The following is a 17,349-nucleotide window of genomic DNA, read 5'->3' as shown; positions in this document are numbered from 1 at the left end:
TATACTTAATGGCATTCAATGTAATACGTATTTCCTTTTTTTCACTTCTCTTGATTCCATTTCTGCAGAGCATGAATGTCTGTGATTGTTCTTACCTTTGTCTTTCTTCTCTTCCAGTTTATCGCCTTCGCCTCCTTGTTCTTCATCCTGGCCTCAATCACCACCTTTTGTCTGGAGACCCACGAGGCTTTTAATACTATTATAAACAAAACAGAATTGATAAGGAACGACAGCCTATCTGATCAGAATGCACAGTATGAGATTGTAACGGACCCCGCTTTGACTTATGTAGAAGGCATCTGTGTACTGTGGTTTACTCTTGAGTTTCTGGTGCGTGTCGCATTCTGCCCTGACAAGCTTGAATTTGTTAAAAACCTCCTGAACATTATTGACTGTGTGGCAATCTTGCCGTTTTACCTGGAAATGGCTCTGAGCGGACTTTCATCCAAAGCTGCTAAAGATGCTCTTGGCTTCCTTAGGGTTGTTAGGTTTGTCAGGATTCTACGAATCTTTAAGCTAACCCGTCATTTTGTAGGACTACGAGTGCTTGGGCACACCCTGAAAGCTAGCACCAATGAATTTTTGTTGCTCATCATATTTTTAGCTCTGGGAGTGTTAATATTTGCCACCATGATCTATTATGCCGAAAGATTAGGAGCAAGTCCCAACGACCCAACTGCCAGCGACCACACACAGTTCAAAAATATTCCTATTGGATTCTGGTGGGCAGTTGTCACCATGACCACACTTGGGTATGGCGACATGTATCCTCAGACTTGGTCGGGCATGTTGGTGGGCGCTCTGTGTGCGTTGTCCGGGGTGCTCACAATAGCCATGCCTGTGCCCGTCATTGTCAATAACTTTGGAATGTACTACTCACTAGCCATGGCCAAGCAGAAGCTTCCACGGAAGAGAAAGAAGTACATACCTCAAGCTCCTCAAGGTGGCTCCCCTACACTCTGCAAGACTGACCTGGACATGCCTTGCAATAGCACCCACAGTGACGCTTGTCATGCCAGGGAGAACAGGCTGATGGAACACCACAGATCAGGTATGGGAGCATGTGGATTCATTCAGTAAACGATGACTATATAGACCTACCTTGTTCTTTAGAATCAACACAATGTGCTATTTTTACCGAGAGACTTGATTACAGAAGCCACGGTTCCATGCAGTGCAATTTCATTCTTGGTTTCCAAGGAAACCGACAGAATGAACATGTACACCACAAGCGTTCGAGATATAGTGAAATGATGAAATCAAGCCCCTGGACGAGGGAAATGGCTGGTAAAAATAGCAGCCCTTATGGGCAGGTGTTGTGGGGAATATATTGTGTCTGTTTCTATGATCTTTTCTAGTCATTCACCTCCAATGCACTTACTGTCCTTGCATTCTACAAGAAGTTGTCTATATAGTTCAGCTTACTGTGCTTTTTTATGAATGGAATGTGCATGTCGTCCCTTTGCCTATATGTGCTTATTTTAAAATTGCATGTGAATGTGCTTGATGGCAAAATGTATTGTTTTGTTGTGATGTGTTGACAGTGCAGTTCAGCATGGTGTGTAATCAAACACAAGCGCCTAGCCATATGAATAAATATGCATATCCTTAACTGTACAATACCATTATTAATATGGGAGTTTTGCATCGTATGGGTCTATTAAATTATTTAAAGCAGTAGTGGATCCAAATACTGTTGTCCTTTAATTCCAATGTTTGACATCTTTCCACTGTATTTTTTTTTATTGTATTAGGTGCTGATAATAAGGGGGTGAAAGAGTCACAAGCAGGATGGATTCAAATGGGGTTAAAGCAACTATATTTAGATCCACTGCTATTTAGAAGATGAAATTCCAATGCCTTATAAAAAAAAATAAGAAGAAATAATGAAAGGCACTAAACACCCTTAGGTGATTCAAATCTGGATAATGCTTAGGTCAAGGACTCCAGCACCCAGAACATGTCTCATATGCAAATATATGCACAAATAGCGCAGACTAAAAAGTGTATATTTACTTTTGTAACCTAGCTTATTATCCCGTTGCATTCTCCTTCTTGACAGTGTTAGTTCGATGTTGGTGTTTGATGTTGTTTCGGTGTACAGTGATTACACAGCTCTCTACAGCTCTTTGTAAGTATAATTCATGATTGTCTGTAAATGGCGTGGTGCTTTGACCGGTATTGTCAGGTGAAGCCAGTGGAGGAAGTGACCTGCCTTTGTCACCTGACGAAAGGCTCCCAATCAGGCGGTCTAGCACCAGAGACGACAACAGAAGAGGGGGAACATGTTTCTTACTGACAACAAGCGAGTACACGTGTTCTACAGGTGGAGGGATCAGGAAAGGTATGGAAGTATTTCACTAGATAAAGGCTACATAGATGTGCCCGGAAGACTGCCACGGCTTAAAGCTAGTTCAATCAGTTTAGTCCCTTGAGATATCCCTCCAAATTCCATTATCATGCCACATTGTATTTTGTACGAAAAAAGAAAAGAAAACAAGGGTAACACTTTATTTTTAAGTTCTGTTTTTTTTATTTAAAATTATGCCTTCATTACGAATACATTAATAAATAGTTTAATAGAAACAGATATTATCTGTACACAATAATTAATTGCCAAATAGTTTTTTGGGGGATAACTAAACTTTTTGAAGGTTATTTCAGGTTTAACATTAAGAGTATGGTAGGTCTTGTGCTGTACTCTGCAACTCTTATCCTTAATGAATATTGCAGTCATTTTAAGAAATGTTAGGATTACTCTGCACTTCTGTCTGCTTTTTAATTATTAAAACTTTTTGTAATCATGATGAAGAGCCCCTTAAGGTCATTCCAAGTATTTTAAACTTTTCTGTTGATTACTTGTTCATTGCGTTTAGCATTCCATTAAAGATGCACTACAATATTTAATGTACAGCATTTGTACATTAGTGGAAATATGTGAACACTGTTTCGTGATAAATGAATGTGAGAGATTCACTTGTGAAAGAATCAGTGAGCCTGAAGTTAAATAGCAATTAATCATGAAGTGAGGTACATTTGTAGTTTTAATTACAGTACATATATCTGATTCCATTAAATCCTTTGCTAATTACTTAGCATCGAGGTATAATTGTATATACACCTAGTTATCAAAATCCTGTGTTCTCAGTGGTGTACAGAAAACTTCTTCTTTGCACACACCGTCAAATCCTTGGTTGAGTACAGGGCTCAAAGTGGACAACAAAGTGCTCATCATCGCCAGCCTTTTATAATCTTTTTTAGGGATCAATTTACAAATATCACTGGTTATGCAGGTGAGTAACCTTGCCTGGGTGTGTTCCCCACACACCAATACAAATGTGCTGGGCACTCGTTATTTGAAACAAGCAGTTGGAAAAAAGCATGGCTGGATCAGCCCTGATAATTTCATTTGTACATGCACAAACAAGGCAGACATTTGAACATGCAAGGAAAATGCACCACTTTGAGCTCTGGGAGAATGCCAGGCAATTTGATATTTTTGTAACAAATACATATATATATATATATATATATATATATATATATATATAATGTTTTAGTTCCATCCATCATAATGCATGCCAAGATTTGAATGAAACCGTGTTGTACTGTTTTTATAGAAGAAAGCAGAACATGATGAGGCGTCTTGATACACAGGGTGACTAAGCGCTTGACACCTGCAGTGAACCCTTATCACGCCAATGCATCTGTTTACACAGTACTCAGTACTCAGTAACGATATATAAGGCAATTGCATCAAAGTAGGACATTAAGTACAATGGCCACAATTTGAAACTCTTCTTCAAAGCTGTGCAGAGTCCTCACAGAACCTCACGGAAGCTGTGCAGAGTCCTCACAGAACTTCACGTGCTCCTTTCCCTGCCCCGCTCCTTTCTTCGGTTCACTCAATCAAACACACATATCTTGTTGTATGTTACAGTAACATTCTGCCATGAATATTAAGCTGCTATGCTGTATTTCAGGGGAATAGGTTTGGTACCCCACATGTGACAAGCAAGCAGTTTCCTTCTATATCAAGAAGCTTTGAGCCTCATTAAAACCATACTCACAGAAATGATGAATTAGCTGATCTTATTAGTTATTTGTGAGGCCGGGAGGAGTAAATTTGAAAAAAGCCCATTTCTAATTTGTGTTCTTTCTTTTCTTGTCTACTAGAACTGTCCTTTAAAATAAAGTGTTACTGAAAAAAGGGGGAAAAATACAATAGGTATATATATTTTTTCATTTCATAAACTTTTCATGGTTATCTTAATTTACATAAGAACTTTCCTCTGAGAACAGCTACACTCCATGTTGCTTTTTACTATCAATATGACCAGTGCTGTTTATGCAATCTGTGAAATGCAAGCAGACAGAGAACAGGACATATATATATACGCTGAAACATATATTGTTATTTTTTTCTAGCGCTTTCCAGAACTTGGCAGTCCACTTGTCATATCGGCTGCATTCAGCATAAACACAGGATTAAATGCAGCTGTCAGAAACAAGAAATTAAAACCATTTACAGAAGCATTGATCAATGAAACTAGGCAACAGCGCTGCCATGCTGTATGCTTACTATATTTACGCGTAAAGGTGTAGTGCAATTGTGGTAGTGAAGGACTGCTAATCAAGGGTTCGCAATCCATTGTCTTACCTCTTATAAGCACTAGCATCATTATAACTGGTCACCCTTTTCCTTATGTTAAAAATATGAGCAAAACGTGAAGAACAGTTAAAATGTTGCTGCTGCTCCTGGTTCCTACTCACTTCCTGTGTCTTCAGTGTCACATCGATGGCCTTGCAGGGTGCAAAGGTCTTAATATCCTTAAAAGTAAAACAGAACACCAAAAGATACTCAACAAAAGAAAAGGATGACAAGTGATAAAATTGCAAATGCCAATAATACCTAACAAAATGGATTTGAAATCCTTGTTTTGCACTCCTTTAACCATGAGATACATACTACAGTAAACTGCAAAATGACCATAACATACTTTTATAATGTAGCATATATTCTTGGAGTCTTTTTGTATGAACTGATAAACAGATATGCTTGATTTTAGGTTCCATAACAGTGTAATTCTCTCATAATGAAATAATATAATTTGGAATTCAAACTCCCACTATAAAGGTACAAGTACAGTATTATATGTAGACTTTGGGGTCAAGATTAAAATGTAGCTGTGAAATAAAGATTGTAAACTAAATTGTATGTTATCCATTTGACCTACTGTATAGTTGAAATTGTATCTCAAAGACTTTCCAATATTATAGATTCCCTTGAGTTCACCAGATTCAATTGTACTGAATAAACAAGCCTAAATGTGCCTGGAATATTTTAAAGTTACATTCCGTAGATGTGATGCTTTAAGAATCTATGTAAATGGTCATTTACACGTTCATTGAAAGTTCTTATGTAAATAGGGGTCTAAACAGTCAATGCTATTGTTGCTTGCAAATAATTATAGTTTTTTTGTTTTTAAGGTATATTCCTATAAGAGACAAAATACACTATTTAATCATAGCACCATAATTGTATTGTCATATTTGCTTACTGATTTTAAGAAATACCTACGTTAGTATTATTATTATTATTATTATTATTATTATTATTATTATAATTATTATTATTATTATTATTATTATTATTATTATTATTATTATAAAACAGAATTTTAGTGTGTTTTGAAATGAATGCAACAAATAATTTACCAATGAATGGAACTGTTAGTAATATATTGTTTTGTGTCCATTAATTAATGCACAGAATTAACCAACTAAGAAACAGGTATGCTGTTATTGAATGAAACGGGAAATTTCATTAAAGTTTATTAATGCATTGAAAACAGCTGTTAAATATCTTGAAATTATTATTTCTACTGTTTGAGTTAAGAACATTAACAGGAAAGCTAATATCTCTCTAATTGCATCTTAATTAATGGGCACATATATATATATATATATATATATATATATATATATATATATATATATATATATATATATATATATATATATATATATATATATATATATATATATATATAAACATTAGCCAGTGTGTTTCTGGATAGATGCATGAAGGAAAGTCTTGCACTGTTTGTCTTGTGTCTTGTTTAATTTCTTAGGCTGACTCAAACTTATTGTCTTGTGCGTTTTCTTGCATTAAGGATATGAAAAATCCAGAAGCTTAAACAACATAGCTGGCTTGGCTAGCAATGCTCTGATGCTGTCTCCAGTAACTTCACCCTACAGCTCACCCTGTCCTTTGAGACGATCTCGATCTCCCATTCCATCAATCTTGTAAAACGAGGCTGCAGCAGTGGGTCCAGTAGAATCCAATTCCAAGTATTGTAACTGCATAAAGGAAGTCATTACATGTAGTATTGAATCTAGCCACTAGTACAGTAGTTTAACTTAAATTGTGCAGGAGGTAAACTGTAAATAGTAGGCAAGATGTACTTTGTTAACAGAAGATCCCTACTGTATATCTTTGACTTTTAACGTTATTAAACATTGTGCATCTCCTTTTTAAACTAATTGTCCTGCATTACTTCTGGCAATAAAAGGACATTTAGTGGATCTCTTTGGCCAGTATGCTGAATAACACATGTATTATATTAGGGAGAATATATAGATAAAACAAAGAAAATATGTGCTTCCAAATTATATAACTTTTTTGGACCTCTTCATTCCTGTGACTTTTATCCATTCTGAAGATGTGTGGACCCCTGTCTTGATCACACACTCACACATATACACAAACCTTCAAAAATATGACTTTTTTTGCATGGATCATCCTGTCTCATCGTCTGAAAGCAATGTTGCTAAATTTGCTGGGACGCAGGTGGCACTGACTATGTGTGTGCGCCTTGTACCATTCGCTGACACAAATGCATCAGCCAACTTGTTTCTGCATGTGCCAATATATTGTGCTGGTTGCTGCCTGGAATGCTGTACAAACTGGAGTTTCGACTAGCAGGCTCCCAAACTGAGTGTCTTCGGTTGTTTATACACGCAGATAACTGCAAAGAGGTTGTCATTACTGGGTACACGCAAGCAGAGGCCAGCTCTCTTTCTTAATGGCTTCGGGAAGGCACAAGCGTGACAGAAAGGTAACACTGACATAACGGCTGGCATTTTATAAAAAACTAAATGTTTCAACAATTCAACACTCACCTGAAAACAGCCCTAAAAGAACAAGTAGTATCTTCTTGCAGTGCATGCTTTACATTGTTCACCAGCCATATAGAATATATAAACATAGAACATACATAATTAAATGTTGCCACACTTAAATTGCTGAATTACCCCTTTTGTTATGGTGAGGATTTACATTTTAAGTAAAAAAACAAAAACACTAAAATCTATCTATCTATCTATCTATCTATCTATCTATCTATCTATCTATCTATCTATCTATTATACAGTATAATATATGTTAATGTTAAACTATATGATAGTTGCTGTATATAGTTCTAATTCTATAGCATGAATTTGCATGTCTAAATCCTTGTACAATATACAGTCTATGATTCAAAATGAACATTTCTGATATTTAGAGATGTGTATTGTTAACATGTTGTTGGCATCTTCAATAGAGATATTTATTTTAAAAAAGGCTGTTAGCTATTAATATTTTATTGGTGCTGATGTTATTGACTACAGTGTTGTACAGCATTTATCATTGATGTGAACAGCTGTCACAATGGACATTGGGTTTTAACCAGGGAGGTTCTGGAAACTGACTTCTGCTTGAGAAAAAAAGGTTGCGTGTGAGCAGATCTCGCCAGATGGTCACCAGAAATGTGGACGGATTGAGCCCAACCCAAAAGAGTGAAACACACACAATGATAAACCATGAAGCTGCTGCTCAATGGAAAAACCAAGCAAACTAAATGGACACATCTTGACATAATGACCAAGCACACAAGCTATCGATGTCTGTCTTCTGTGTTCTGAGGCCAGCGGGGTTCAGTCTTCACTGATAATTTGTGATAGAACCACATTTTACTGTATTATTCATGAAATCCCTGCAATAAATCGACACTGTAGTGCTGTAGATGTATACGAACGGCACACAATTATAAAGAGAAAAAAAGAGTGCTAATCTTAATAAATGTGACATCTGGTCATCAATCCTTTTTTTTATTTATTTGGTATTTTTGTGAAGTCATTGAGTTGCTTTTCTCCATTACCTCAAACTCAGCAGATTTATACATATATAGTATCATAATAATAATAATAATAATAATAATAATAATAATAATACTAAAACATGCTTTAATTAGTATCTAGACATGTATATTTTGAAAAATAAAATATTCTCACATATCAAATAAATATACTATATATATATATACCTTGAGTGTTGTGGAAATTCACAGTTACGATAATACGATATTCCATTTCATGAAGAATAAAGTAGAAGCAAGCTGGAGAACAATATAAGACATTAATCTGACTTTGTTTCTTTAATTTATTTTACAATTCTATTTTTAAGAATGCATATATATATATATATATATATATATATATATATATATATATAAATTACATTTATATTACATTATGCACATAAATTACATTGGTTGCTACATATCGGTAGAGGGACTAACTAGAGTAATATTAGTGTCAATATGTGGTAATTATTTTAGCAGTAACTACTTAGCAACAGAACAAAGTTCCTTTTCAGCTGCATGGCACATACCAATGTTTTATCATTTAGCATTAGTAACCAGGTGCTACATGTAATGGCCTGCTCTGTTAAGGGGGGTAATTAGTCGATATAAACACAAATGTGTGCACTTTATAAGCACCATACAGCATGATTAATACACTCCCTCAGTAAATGCATTATAATATCATGTGCCCTGTAGCTAAAAGCATTGCCACTAAGGGTTTAAACTGGGTTGCGGTTGTGTTGCCGTTGAGTTTAAGTGTTTGGTTAACTCTGTAACATTGGATAAGCTTTATTAAACTAAAGCATGCATGCACACTATAAAGGGCTTCATTGACATAATGTTGAGTAAAAGCTTTGTGCCAGTCCAGAATTTTCTGCATGAAGTTGCTACAATTACTACCATAAACAAACCACTGTGCAGTACACTGGTTTACTAAGCGGGGCATTGACTGGATGAATGTGGCAGCATGAAGGTAAGATGAAAAGGGGAGGCTTGAGCTTCTTGAGCTTCCAATTGCAAAGGATAAAGCAGCAGGTGCAGGATAAAGCAAAGCAGGCAGAAGGGAGGAAGCCTAACCTGGATCAGAACACATAACTATCCCTAACCATAACCCCAACTCTAAACCTAGCTTTAAACCTAACCCTAACCCAAACTCTTAACCTAACCCTTTTCTGATACAATTGTGTACTAACATATATTGTGCAAAAAGATTTACATGTTAAATACATTAGAACTATGCATAATAGCATTGTAATTATGTGTAGGTACACATGTATTTACTTGGAAAACTTGGTTGTATTTCTGGAAGGAGAATCTGTCTACTAATCAACACGTCATATCCAAGTGCCATAAAAACTCAGTGTGGCTTTCATTCATGTCGCTTCTTTCGTCTGGCCTCCTCCTCCCTGGCCACCACCTTGCAGCGTGCTTTGTCTCTGGGGGGAGGAGGCCCTACGAGTCACTTCCTATCTGTGGCACTATATTGCATGATGTCATCGTGTATTCACTAGTCGGCCAGCATTGTGGATAGCTGTCAGCACACATGGAAAAGGTCTCCGGCCAAATTCATCATCATTAATCTGTTTGTCTGCAATTTAAATCGGATTCTCCATCCTGAAAAGTAACTACTATGTAAATACACAGTCATTAGAGACACTTAATGTAATATTAATCTTTATATAGCGCCTTTCATAGTGGACCACCATCACAAAGCATGTTACAAGATACGAGACTAGGGTGTGTAAACTATACATCAGCTGCAGAGTCACTTACAACAACGTCTCACCTGAAAGACGGAGCACAAGTGACTTGCTCAGGGTCACACAGTCAGTGGCTGAGCTGGGATTTGAACCGGGGACCTCCTACTTACAAGCCTGTTTCTTTAATTACTGGACCACACAGCCTCCTATCTTGTGGTATGAATCACATCTACTACTGCAGCTCATGATCTCAAAAATCTAAACCTGGATCAACAATTCACTGATGCTTAAATTAGGTTCTTAAAGGCAAATGTATATGTACACATGTGCATATGTATAGTACTGTATGTCTATGTTCAGAGACACCCCCAGTAATATAAATGTTACAATGTTAAGCAAGTACTTTCATAATATTTAACATTTTGGAAACCTTATAAAAGCTTACTACAGTTTACTATGGAGAATACATGGAATAGTGAGGTAGACCACAACACAGGAAAAGCACGGTACATTGCAAAATGACTGTGCACATTTTCCATGGTAAACTATGGGAACACAGATGCTTAACAAAGATACAGGCTTCCTTAGCTGCCTATGTATTCAGCAAGCAGTGTCTGAGATCTTATCCCTTCAATTGTAAACAACGGTCTAAATCCATACCCATTGCCATGGAAACAGTTCCAAAGTCAGAAGGAAGTCAGCAACACGAGGATGAGCTTCATGTAGTTATTTATTAAATTGCTTTACCGGAAAAATAAATGAATTAGATAAGCACATATGGTTTTCATTCGTGGCCTGTTACCTGTTAAAAGGCAGAACACGTCACTTTATTAACACTTACATGCTGGTGGTCATGGCATCCCTTAACTATGCTTCCTAGTCTCTTTTTTTCCACAAAGATTATTTATTTTTATTATTATTATTATTATTATTATTATTATTATTATTATTATTATTATTATTATTATTATTAGTTTATTTAGCAGATGCCTTTATCCAAGGCGAGTAAGTTAATAGGTACAGCTGGGACTGACTATGATATCAAATCTTATTAAATATTGCTTTTCTGGTGTTGCTCATGAGAAGACTCATGAGCTCATGAGAAGACTTACTGTGTTCCATAAGATGTATTGTCTTCAACAAGAAGCCAATGTCAACTGTACACAGCAACTCAGTTATGGAGATGCTGATGGGTTATCAAGTTTTTCCAGGTAAGTGAGAATCCCTAACTTGACTAGCTATCTCAAGATACAGTCACACACATTCTTCATGAATTAATTAATTGATTTCCAAGAGGTTCAGACATTCTAACAGCTTTGGTCTATTATCACTGGTGCATGCCCATTACCTGCTTATGTGTAGCTCCCATAATCCTTTCTGGTCCCAGGTCCCAAGGGGCAACAGGAATGTACAGTTATACAATTGATTAGAAGGGAGGCAGCATTATACAGTAGAGTCCATTACACAGGACACCCGTCAATTCTTCACAAATCTGGCAAATATAATATTGTTGTGAAAATCTGGCGTAATATCTCTTCTCTATGGTCTTTTAAAATTAACTGGACTAAGAGGACCAAGCAAGTTATGGGGATTTGACTTTTCCCTGCCCGAAAAGGCATTGCAGTACAAAGTTGTTGATTGGAAGATTTTCCAGTTCAGAAACAATTAGCATCACAGTTGCCTTTCACATTTAACAGTAATGCTTTGTTAGTAAAGTCAATACCTTGGGGTTGCTTGTCCTTTAGGTTAATTAGGTTAATTAAGTATTCTACTGAAGAAAAAAAACAGACACCTCAATTGTGTCCTTGATAACATCTGTTTGCCAAACTGTAAACTGCTATTTAGGAAGGCAATGTTATAAAGAACAAAAGCCAGCTGGCAATAAAAACAAGCAAACATTTTAATTGTATAGCCTGAATAGGCAGCTGGTACAGTCAATTATTGTAATGAACAATATGTGGGCAGTTCAACTTAAAAAAAAATATATATATATAGGGCAGCTGGTTCTTTGAGATATATATATATATATATATATATAAATATCTATCTATCTATCTATCTATATATATCTATCTATATATATATATACTGTATATATACTGTATATGTCTAATAAGGAGTTACTCATCTGAATGCTATCATTCACATTGAATAAACAAACAGAATAAACTGTTAAAACATTACCCTTCACAAATATGCAAAGCTCTGGATCTAAAAGCCAAATTTGAAAAAAAAAGCTAATAACAGCCATCCTTCACATCAGTACACTGTTAATGTACCGGTGATTACCAAGCATCGGCCACCCGGATGAAGAGTGAAGGGCTTTTAGGCATAGCGATAAATACTGTGCTTGAAAAGGCTTTGGTAAAGCACACACAATACATAACAATACATTAGATCAGCATATAATGGGATCTATTCAACTGAACTAAAGGACAGAGGATCTAAACACATTTAACGTCATTAATAAGTAAGCAGCTTCCAATGTCATTTTACTTGTAGCCATATAACTCAGATCCACATACATTCCGCATAAAAAGAGTGATAGAAATGTAAAGAATGAATTACAATAACATTTTAACTTACGTACGCTGCAAAGAGTTTACACGTTAAATACATTGTAACGATGCATAATAACATGTAAGTACACGTGTATTTACTATGTAAATACACAGATATTAGAGACACAGAACATGTAAAGTGTTAACCAAATAAACTAGATGAGCCATCAAAGTTGATAAATAAGAAGTCACCTTCAATACACTGTACAAGCATGATGAGTTGAATCATATTCCACCCACAACTAATTTCAGTTGAATCTACATTAGTCATTGTGTTGGCAAGATAGATATCAACATTCAACCAAAATCTGTCAGCTACTTCAAACCGTGCTGTTAACACAAATGCATGTTGCCTCTGTATATCTTCTAAAGGCTATGACCACCATCATTTTGATTAAAACCAGGCTTTTCTGGAGAAACAGATAGCTGCTTCTCTACAAGTGGGGGGTCTTTTGACTCCGTCCATCTTCATATTTGGCTCTAAGGAAAAGATAATGACTAAAAAGAGTGAAAACTCTTCTGAAAAATGTATTTTCATTGGTCTCAAGCACAATGGCCAGTCTGCTATACTCACTTAATTTATTTTTCAGTTGCCCTTTTCAATGTGCATAGCTTGCTTTATTTGAATATGATTGGCTAATTGGCATTTGAATCAAAGTCAAACAAATGAACTATGTTTGTTTGACTTGTACATACAGTACTAACACATAGGGGCCTGGTCCGTTCATCTTAACAGCAACAGATCCACATACCGCTGTCTAGATAATTCAAATAGGGACGTTTGTGTACCAGGGTTATGAAAATCATACAGTGCATTTCTGTCTGTAAACATCTATAAACCACCAGGGGGTCTCTCTCTCTCTCTCTCTCTCTCTCTCTCTCTCTCTCTCTCTCTCTCTCTCTCTCTCTCTCTCTCTCTCTCTCTCTCTCTCTCTCTCTCTCTCTCTCTCTCTCTCTCTCTCTCTCTCTCTCTCTCTCTCTCTCTCTCTCTCTCTCTCTCTCTCTCTCTCTCTCTCTCTCTCTCTCTCTCTCTCTCTCCATATACAATGAGTATTAAAACATCCTACTCCAAGGCCATGGTGCCATGACTGACTACTAGCACGTGATTACCCGTTTCCCAGGGAATTAATGTAGCTGCACACCACAGATTACATTTGAAATCCCTCACATCCATATTTTGTGAACCACATCACCATAGTAACACAGAACACTGCAACTTCTGAAAGCATTTGTTAAGCTGAAGACATGCCTCCTGTAGATAACTGTGTTAATGTTATAGTCTGGTGCATTTTGTAATCAGCATCATTTTTAATTTGTTACGGTGTCCTCGTTTTTTTGACAGTCAGAACGTAAAATGTCTCGACTTGACATTGCTTTATCATTCAGGAATTGGAATATACCATATATATTATACCAATACTTGTTTATATTGTGGTCTTAACAACATTTATAACATGAGATAATATGATAATGATAGCTCTTTATGGGCATTTAAATAAGCATTTTGTTTATATTTAAATAAAGAAGCATATAAATAGCCAGTAATAACCACATTTTATGTGTTTTTTTTTGCACACCATCTTAACATTTTTTGTACTGTATATTGTTTTGTTTTCCACAATCTTTTTTTTCACTTTGACTCTTGTGGAGTCTATTTTACCTGCTAGAGCACTGTAGATGAACTCCTTGTGCAACAGGTATTAGGGTCCCACTTTAAATGTTAAACTGTCTTTGTTTGCTGACAGGTGGTGTAAGGTGGGATCCTAATACCAGCTGTACAGGAAGCAAATCTACAATATTGTTATGGCCTTTAAATGGGCTTTATTTGATTCTGAACTGAAAAAAGTCTGTAAAACCAAATGATCTATAATATAATGTTCATTCTAATTACATTGCAATGAGAAAATAAAATATTTTTAAAGCCTTTAAAGTTATTTCCCCTTTAACACAGGATTTGTTTTCCATTGCGGACACATATGGGGCTTTCTTGGGGGTACTTTTAAATGTGACTTTATTTTGAATAATCATTAATGGGCCTTATATTCACATAACTACACATATGTCTTGTGTAACACACACCTCCTTTGTTTATAATTATTTTAGTTCTCAATAGCCTCAATTTTCAAGACAGCAATAGGGCCATTCTGTTAAAATGTTATTTTCATGCAATTTCATTTTAACATAGAGAATAATTATTCATGAATCCAACTATCAAGCTGACTACTGCCTGCTTGAAAGATATATTCACAAATTGTTTAAACGCTTATCGTAAGGGATCACATGTGAATTAAAAAAATGTAATATGTATGTTACATTGTTATGAATAAGACAAAGTAAATGCACTGGTATGAACAGAAACATTTGAAGGACAATGGGATTGTATCTTTAAAGCTGAATGCCTTTGACTTGAATCAACAAGATTTTGACTGGGTATTGGGTTTCTGTATGGTTTTAAAACATACCCCCCCTGCTTGTTAAAATCTATTTAAAAATAAGGAAATATAAAGTTTATAATATGCTGTGGCAAAGTGGTAATGACGTGCAGATGAGTGCAGTGCAGAAGAATCACACAGACAACGTTGGTACAGGTGCAAGGGTGTTTATTTAATTTAATAAATGCCCAGAGCCTTAAGGCAAAACCATCAAATAATAATAATGCTGGAAGTGATATCACTTCTATTTGTAAATCCTACGGGTTTGACCCGCAACCCCAAAGTCCCGTCCAGACACCCACACTAAACACAAACACAAAGACAGTGCGTGATTAAAGTGCTAAAGGTGCAAACAAAAGACAGTTCCTGTAGTGCAAAGGTGCGTGGTGAAGTCCGGGTTTTTCGCTGGCCGGCGGCTGCAGCTCCGGATCGTGCTCAGTAATCTTTGTGAGAAACAACACACAAGACAAACAGTGTAAATACACAGACAAGCAATCACTCACGGTTTTTAGCACAAACAAGACGGGCTCCTTCTAGGTTATTTGGTTTAACCATCTGCAAAGGAACAGATCACTCAAGCCATGCCCCCTATTTATACCCTCGCCCATGACCCCGAGGTTAACGAGCGCATCCGCTCCTCCAGTCCTCGGATGCCACGCCGCTTACCGTCTGGGTCACTGAGCTCGGGTGCCATGGCTCCGCCCCCTTCCGAACTGACCGACTTCCATCTACCCTACGGAATAAATTGTCGTGCCATTTCATTAAGTGTACTCTGTTCCTCGTATACCGTGCTCTCACAGGTCGAGAGGGAGATCTCAGAACACTAAGACTCATTCGATCTCTGTCACATATGCATAAGAGTTTGTAAACATTCCAGCAGAAACAGCTTAATCACCAATTTATAGCCATCTGACACATGCATGCAAATCCTAGATTGATTACAGTCATGGGAATGTATGCTCGTAATGTAATAGAGGTGCCTGCACAATCTTGTATTCTTGAACTAACAAAAAAAATGACTTGATTGGAGTGTGTACACAATCTTACCAAGAACAATGCCTTTGATGAGCTAACATGAAATAAAATCACATTTTAAAGATTATTTCATGCATAAGATTAATTAGAGGTTTAGCAAGGCAGATCAGCAAAAATGTTCTGGCTACTTTGCAATAGCCTCACATTTACTGTAAGGGTGAAAGTGCATGTCATGGATTGTAAACATGTTCAATGAACCAGGTGTCTTTGAGGATTGTTCTTTTCCATCCAGTCCAATGCACGTGCATGTGGCAGCTGTGGCCCAAGTCACAGCCAATCAGAGGGCTGAATGAAACTCCTAAATCCCAATGGATGCTGTTGAAATATTTTGGTAACACTTTACATTGCGTTTCTAATTACTGTGTATTTACACAGTAGTTAAATAGTAAATACATGTGTATTTATACATAATTACAATGTTATTATGCATAGTTACAATGTACTTAACTTGTTAATCTTTTTGCACGACATATGTAAGTACACAACTGAATCAGAAAAGGTTTAGGGTTAGGGTTAGAGTTAGGTTTAGAGTTAGGGTTGGGGAAAGGGTTAGGGTTCTGGTTAGGATTGGGGTTATATCATTCAAAAACATGTACACATTAAGTGCTGTTAACGAGATACAACACTTAACAAAACCAATCAAACCATTAAACAAATGTGCATATCCCCAAACTACCAAAAACCATACATTTCACTGCGGGGATGATTCCAATCCCATCCCCACTGTGCTACAGTGCATTGTAACTATACATACCATTGTAATTATGTGTAAGTATACATGTACTTACTAAGTAAGTACTATGTAAATATACAGTAATTAGAGACACTTAATGTAAAGTGTTACCAGAATATTTCAACTGCCCTTACTGTGCAGCACCACATATTGGAATATATGTTTACAAGAAGAGTTAGTGTCTCACAAATCCAATGTAATGTAATAAAGGTGCCTACACAATCTTGTATCCTTGAACACATTTTTTCCTTTGTAAAAGATACTTTATTAAAACCATATTTCCTCTTTAATACATCTATAGACCAATGTTCCTGCTACTATCAAGAAAATATGTCCATCTCAAGGATTCTGTTGACTTTCATAGCTTATTGACGTCAGCAGAACCCCTGGAGTAAATTACATTCTTGCATCTTACTTTCCAGCAGTTGTTCAAATGTTCAAAGGTAGGGCATCTTGCTGAGTGCAGTGAGCCTCCAGATTCTCAAAGGTCTCCAAGCAATAACATCTTTTCTAAATGCACAGTACACATACAAACCTGAATTAAAATCACTTGCAAAAGAATTTATAGTAAAATAAAAAAAATATATATATATGTTTTCATGCAAACCACAATGGTCTGGCATCATTGCAATTGTTTTATAGGGTGGGGGGATTTTTGAAAACACTGAGTAAAATACATATATATATATATATATATAT

At 36.2% G+C, this 17,349-nt stretch overlaps 1 protein-coding gene across 6 annotated transcripts in view; it reads left to right on the top strand.

Moving 5' to 3' along the window:
- LOC117420118 (potassium voltage-gated channel subfamily C member 2-like) overlaps nucleotides 1-8,367 on the top strand; it is a 55,519-nt gene extending 47,152 nt beyond the window's left edge. The window contains exons 2-5 of one of the 6 annotated variants that reach the window (XR_009307224.1): nucleotides 118-1,051; nucleotides 2,189-2,344; nucleotides 6,177-7,121; nucleotides 7,737-8,364. Coding sequence is in view for 5 of the 6 variants with exons in the window: in XM_034033654.3 (XP_033889545.1) it covers nucleotides 118-1,051; nucleotides 2,189-2,344; nucleotides 6,177-6,313 (1,227 nt within the window). In the remaining variant the exon portion in view is untranslated. Of the gene's footprint in view, nucleotides 1-117; nucleotides 1,052-2,188; nucleotides 2,345-4,176; nucleotides 4,229-4,428; nucleotides 5,644-6,176 lie in introns of those variants that run through there. The other 5 variants (XM_058985633.1, XM_034033656.3, XM_034033654.3 and 2 more) reach the window with 5 other exon arrangements.
- The last annotated feature ends 8,982 nt before the right edge of the window (nucleotides 8,368-17,349 follow it).

The sequence above is a fragment of the Acipenser ruthenus genome, chromosome 14 (assembly GCF_902713425.1).
Source record: "Acipenser ruthenus chromosome 14, fAciRut3.2 maternal haplotype, whole genome shotgun sequence".
In the NCBI taxonomy this organism is placed as follows: domain Eukaryota; kingdom Metazoa; phylum Chordata; class Actinopteri; order Acipenseriformes; family Acipenseridae; genus Acipenser; species Acipenser ruthenus.
The sequence above is the reverse complement of the archived record's forward strand: the minus strand, read 5'-3'. Positions and strand labels throughout refer to the sequence as shown.